Genomic DNA, 6,447 nt, shown 5'->3' on the forward strand with positions numbered 1-6,447 from the left:
AGGATGGTCTAATGTAGCTATTCTCAACAAGAGTTGCTGTGGGTTACTCCAACTAGAGCTAATTTACCTCCCATTTGATGTTGCTTGCATAGTGATTGGGCCAACGTGACCCAGTACAGCCAGCTATATGACTGATGTTTTCAGGTGTCTAAAAGTGTTATTCTAGCCCAGCTATAAAGAGGGGTGAATACTTGCCACTGGTCAATTTAAGAAACTTTTGTACTACTGATCACCAAAAAATTGGTTATAGTAGAGGTGCCCCAAATCTGAAAATCAGTGGTAAAATGGTTAGGAATGGCCACTCCAATGGATCTCCATTCAAGGTCTGAACTAGAAGCTGGTGTATTGGCTTTTTTATTGCAGGTTTTTATTGCTGTCTCTGCCCCCATTGGGGAAATTCTTCCTTACTTTTTGTTCTGTTGACCAATTTTACTAGGCCAGAATAAGATACAAATCCAAAACTGTTGCTTTAGGATTCATCTTTCCTTTGGAAGTTGCCTCAAAACTAGCTGGCCCATCAGTTTGGAATTCTCAAGTGCAACATAGCTGCACCTGTCCACTTCTTAACCATTGTAAATGTGCTAGGGTATGTGTAAAAAGATGTTTACGATGGCACCATATATGCTAGGAACACGTCCTTTGTACATAAGATTTATTATGCTTTTTGACATATTTATCTCAGACTTTATTCCAAAACCTAACAGTCTGGTAATCCTTATAAATTGTCAGTCAGCAAAAACAGTCCCAATGGATGAGTTCCCAAAAATTTTCCAAAATTAAGAAATAAAAGTGTTTTTTGTTACTGCCTGTGATCTCACTGGAAAGAGTTCGCTTCACTTCCCATATGGTGATTGAGCCAGGAAGTGAAAGGAAATCTTTTCTTTGGAAGTGATGGAGGAAATAATATATGCACCTTTTTAACTTGGGAAATGTTAGAATGTCTGCCAAATAGGGACATTTCCAACCCTTCTCCACTCTGTTCAATCCAGGCTATCCAGACGCCAAAAAAGCTTAGTTGGCAATCCTACGATCAAATATATATAATAGTTCAACATCTGGTCCCATGAATACTGTATTAATTTCCTGTAGATATTGGAAACAAAATTTGTACATTCAATTTTAGGAAGGAGATAAGTCTCCTTTATACTGGCATAAAAAAGATATGGGTCCTATAAACAGTTTTCAGAAGACATTAATCCCACCCAAAGTCATAGCCGGTCATTTGGTAGAACTTCATATTGTAGGGTCTATAGAAGTCCTGGAGACGTAGCAGGAGTCTCTGGTCTATGTCCGGATGTGGCCGTCCCTTGGATTTCCCAAGGCACCGTGGTTTGCCGCTTCCCTCAGGTTTATTCAGGCAGGGAAAGCCCTTGGTTTTGTTAAAGTAGAAATGTTTGTCTGTTATCACCCTTTTTAGCCCCAGAAAGTCTTGAACCCTTTCCATCTCTCCAGCAGGGTCACTGACCAGTCTTTCCCCACTGACAAACAGGAATTTGGAAAGAGGGAAGTACTGGAGCCAGTTCTCTAAGTGCTTAGCATAGATGCCAATTCTTATGGCGCTCCATGAAGTGTCAATGGCGCCCGTGCTGGTATTTTTAAAGGCCAGATCTTGGAAGGACGGAAGCGACGGAGTTTTAGAAAGAGTCTGTGTGTAGTCAGAGATAGCCCTGGTCACGGGGTTCCTGACCACCACAATGAGCTTGGTGTCCTTGGACATGTTGTAAATCCTTTTTGGTGCTTCGAGGGTTACTAAGTAGCTTGGGGTCTTCTCCATAGTAATTTGCCCTTCTAAGGTCCGTGGCATCAAGTTCCTGTAAAGGAAAGGACAAAGGGAACTGTTAGTTGTATCCAAAGGGTATTTTGGTCAATGTTCAAATATAACCACCAATTCCACCATCCTAACTACTCAAGAAATTGATTCCTTTAAGTCATGCAGGTCCTTGGCAGCACCATTCAATGTTGTACTCAATTGTGAACCTATACCAGGCACCAACCACTCATCATGTGGGTTCCATTCCATGTAATAGCATGGATCATGATCATCCAATGCAAGTTTTATTACTTTACAGATGCTGGTAATGGGCCCGGGCAATACTCTGCCATGTTTGGACCCAACCATGATTGGACATTAGAAGGAGAAGCATCACAGTGATGAGTCCATGTCTCTTTGACTCTGCTCTCCAATCCTATCATCCACCTAGAGTGCTGCTTTATTGTGAACTGTAGTGGCAATCACACAGAAAGGTATACTTGTGTGTATATATTTATATATATATATATATATATATATTCCCCTGTAAGGAATCAAATTTTGCTGCAGGGTAAATGATGTAGATTTATACCAATCATACACACCTTGATGCCTTTGTGAATATCCAATTACCCCCATCCAGATTCAGCTCAGTGTAAAGGGAACTCTGTAATGCATAGGACTATTTTTATATGAAAATGATTGATATATATATAAAAAAAAAGCTGTGCTCCGACTTTCTGCTCCTCAGGGGACCTGAGATTTGAGGAGATCTGGAGAGACGGCCCTCAGCCAAATCTAATATTTGTTGAAACAGTAACCTGTGCGGGGGGATTCCTCAAGCATCAGCAGATAAAGGAGAGCATACACGACATTTCCATTGTCACGGCCATCTCCGGACTATCAGATAATACGCCATTACGGGTGTCACCCGATACCGAACATGTGGGATAAGCAGCGAATGCTGTAATTAAGCTTTCATTCTCCATTCAAGGTTCCTACCCAGACAAGATCCAACTGTATTGACTGAACTCTACTCCTATTCACCAGCTGTGGATGAAAACACAAGTACAGATCAGATGTTCGGGGGGAGTGTTACTGTAACCTTATTGTGGGGAATGAATAGCATACTGATTCAGAATGTGTGGAAGAATGTGGACTAGCCCAAGTCTACATTTGGCATTACCATGTCTCCATATATCATTTTATATAGTATATATGTTATTATTAATTTTATTCTTTCTACAAAGTCCATAGTCATATCACTAGCTGTCCCTCAAAGTAGCTAACAATCTAATGTCCCTAGTATAGCCATATGTCATTACCACAGTCTCAGGTCAATTTTGGGGGGGAAGCCTACAGCTTTCTTTTCCTACAGGAACATCTCTTGTTAGCACGTGTGTACTGCAGCATAGCTCATTCTCAGTTCTTCTGTAAAGGGGACTGCAAATTTAGCTGGACATAAAGGTATTGACCCTGGTTCAATTGATTCTCGATATGATATATTCATCAACTGCCAATTGAAAATTAATCCATTCTATCACACAATTGATGAACCATTAATTGTATTCATTTATTTAAATTACTAATGAATCTGTATATTTTTAATTAATTATTTTATCAAGTAATGAAGGTACTTTGCACAGTGAGTAATGCCAGAATATTGACCTGTCTTATTTCTGCTGCAGCTTGATTTCCTCCCTGGCCCAGGATGTGATTGGGCCCTGAAAGTGCAGCAGTATTGAGGTCACCTCTTTCCACTCCACATGTTCTTTGTCAGCACATGTGCAAGCACTAGAGCCTGATAGGCTTAATCCAATGACTCTCCTTCTCATATCGAGTGATGCCGTGCAAAGCAGTGCAGCATTTTGCTAACAAGACAGAAAAGATTTGAAATACTTCTAATTATAGTAATTATTGCACAATTTAGTTATGTATGTACTCAAATATAAGTCAATTCTAAAACAAACCTAGGTACCCACTTTTACCTTAAAAAAAAGAAAAATTAACTTACTTGAGTATAAAAAAACACACACATTCAAACCAGTAAGCAGGAAAAATGTGAACAAATTTAATGTGTACATAAGGGTTAATTTTTAAAAATTAAAAATCACATGGGCTCAGTCTGTCTTTTTTCCCCTTTTCCATGTTAAATTATTAGGTGAAATGGTTATGAAAGGTCACTTGCTCTTAAATGATATTTTGTGAGTTATTGTTGGCCACCAGTAAATGGCGCTGTGTCCTCATGTAAAGTGAGTAACAAACTTTAATAATGTCTCCTATAGCAAGAGTTTGTTATACATTTTACATGAGAACACAGCGCCATCTAGTGATGTGGCCTAAATATAAACTAAAATTTCTCTAATGACATTTTTAGTTCAAAAAATCTATGGTACTTGGTAGATCTGTCACTGCATTTAACCTTTAAAGTAGGTTTCGCTTTTCTGTTCTATAGCCCAGACCTTAGGGTTCACTTCCCATCAAATTCAAAATCAGCTCTAGTTGTCACTCACGTTTAGCTTCAGCTCATGAAATTGTCTTTTTCGACAGACCCGTAACCTTTTCTGAACAAGTTTTCATTAGGCCCATCTAGCTATCCACTATATTGCCTTGCTTAATTATTGATAATGTTCATTTGTACCTGAGACGCCATGGACATTAAAACTTGAGCCTGCATAATGTATCACTTCCCTTGTGTTCCCGTAACTTTAATTAAAAGTGCAGCTAATTCTAAGTGACCTTAGAATTCTATTGTAGAATGTTAAATATCGCCTACAGATATCTGATACTAAAGACGCTACAACCTGTAGCAACAATGACATTAAACCTTCCATTGCTGGGAGAGAACAAAGCCTACAGACTAGACTACAACTTTCCGAACTTCATAAAGAGCTTGAAAGTCATCCATCTTATTTGTTATAGAGGAATGAGTTGGCTGGCCTTACAGTGGTCAAACATTTACATATTCATGTCCTCAAAATGTCAAATCTTTTGGGCTTTATAGAAAATAGAATTTTAGTAATGACATTGTGTACTTCAGAGGATATATCAAACTTTGACGAACACAAAAAGACAGAAAAAGAATGTAAAAAGATAAAATATGCACCTCCTTTTATTTTGCCAGGACACGGAGTTGAAACCTTGGAGTTCTTGTCTTTTGCCCCCCTACGGGTGATATTTGGTATTACAATTTGACTATTTTGATTTCTTTTGATATTCTTGAATAAACCTTTTTTCTTTTAAAAAAATCCTGTTAAATTTAATCTGCCATATGAAACGTGAAGAGGGAGTTTAGAAGTTTGGATTTATCCTTTTTAGAAGTTTAAAATGGACCTCTCGCTGCCTTTACAGTTTACCCTGAATAAATTCCCATCACAATACACGGAAACAATATTTTAGAAATGCTCCACCTTTTCCCAATAAAAACATAACACTGTGTGCAGGCAAGAAGACACATTAGCTCAGTCCCCCCCCAACAAATTATAATTTTGTAGCGAATTGTTGCAAAGAATGCATCAGGGCTTCTCCCTGTCAGACATTTAGCACACAACCAAGAACTGAGCCAGCACCCAGATGTACATATTTGTAGAAGTGGTGAAGGTGGTAAGTGGTTGGAAGTGGAAGTGAACTGATATACTTTTATTACCCCCTATGACATAGTGCTACGCCTGGGTAGTCAAATCAAGTGCTCATACTTTACAGTTTGTCAGATTAACTTGGTCTTGTTCCCCACCAACTTTGCTTTGTGAATAAATACAAATTTATAAGCCTAAAAGCTATCCTGCCCCAGGATATGTCTCAGCTTTGCATTCCCATGTCTCTAGATAATGACCCTGTATCATAACTCTGGACAAAAAAAAAATTGTGGAAACATGAAACACTTAACAATCACTGCAAGACGGCTTGTGCAAGATTTCAGGTCATAGGATGAAATAGAACTCTTTAATATGAGCCAAAACTAAAAGCACAAAAAGTATACTTTTGATAACAGTGCAATGGCTTCCAACTGCAAGCTGGCCAAGGAGGAATCGGCACAGAAGTAGATAAATGGGGCACATGGGTGTAAGTACGTGATCTAGGCTTTTAATTTCCAACTTCATCCAAAATAAGCAAGGTCATACTATGATTAACCATAGTAAATGGTCCCAGCCCATTCTAACTGGGCATTCTCAAAGTGGTTGAGAATAAATGAATTCTCTGATCTGCACTGCTGGAATTGTAATCCAATGAGCTGTATTTCTAAGGAAGGACAACTGTGCAGAAGGACGTTTACAATGAATTTGGTAAATCTATCTGCAGAAGGTAGCGGAAGACCATAAGTGACCTCATTGAGATTCCTAATGTTTCCTTAATACTGGCTTTCCAGTACAGGTAGTCCTCGGGTTAAGGACATCCGACATACAGACGAATCCTAGATATGAACGGGACTTCCCTGCTCACTCGTCTGCAGGACAGAAATCTTTTGCTAAACACAGCTGAGGTTGTGGGTGACCTTAAGTGCTGAGCTGATCTGTAACATCTTGTAACTCTGTAAAGACCAAGACAAACTCTGCAGTTGTTTCTGTTTGCGTATCAAAGCACAGCTTGCTCCAGAAGTTAATGAATGTCTAGGCTTCATAAAGTTTTTTTTTTTTTTTTGCTTTGTTTGTGATTAACTCACAGTGAGGATTTTATACAGTAACTGACACTATGCTGCT

General features: G+C 38.8%; 1 protein-coding gene across 1 annotated transcript in view; it reads right to left on the minus strand.

The window, feature by feature from the left end:
• Positions 1-276: 276 nt before the first annotated feature.
• Positions 277-6,447, minus strand: part of LOC140335109 (heparan sulfate glucosamine 3-O-sulfotransferase 6-like) — a 40,469-nt gene continuing 34,298 nt past the window's right edge. Inside the window, exon 2 of the mRNA XM_072417500.1 lies at positions 277-1,811. Coding sequence (XP_072273601.1) covers positions 1,193-1,811 — 619 coding nt within the window. The 3' untranslated portion in view covers positions 277-1,192. The remainder of the gene's footprint in view (positions 1,812-6,447) is intronic.

The sequence above is a fragment of the Pyxicephalus adspersus genome, chromosome 7 (assembly GCF_032062135.1).
Source record: "Pyxicephalus adspersus chromosome 7, UCB_Pads_2.0, whole genome shotgun sequence".
Classification (NCBI taxonomy): Eukaryota; Metazoa; Chordata; class Amphibia; order Anura; family Pyxicephalidae; genus Pyxicephalus; species Pyxicephalus adspersus.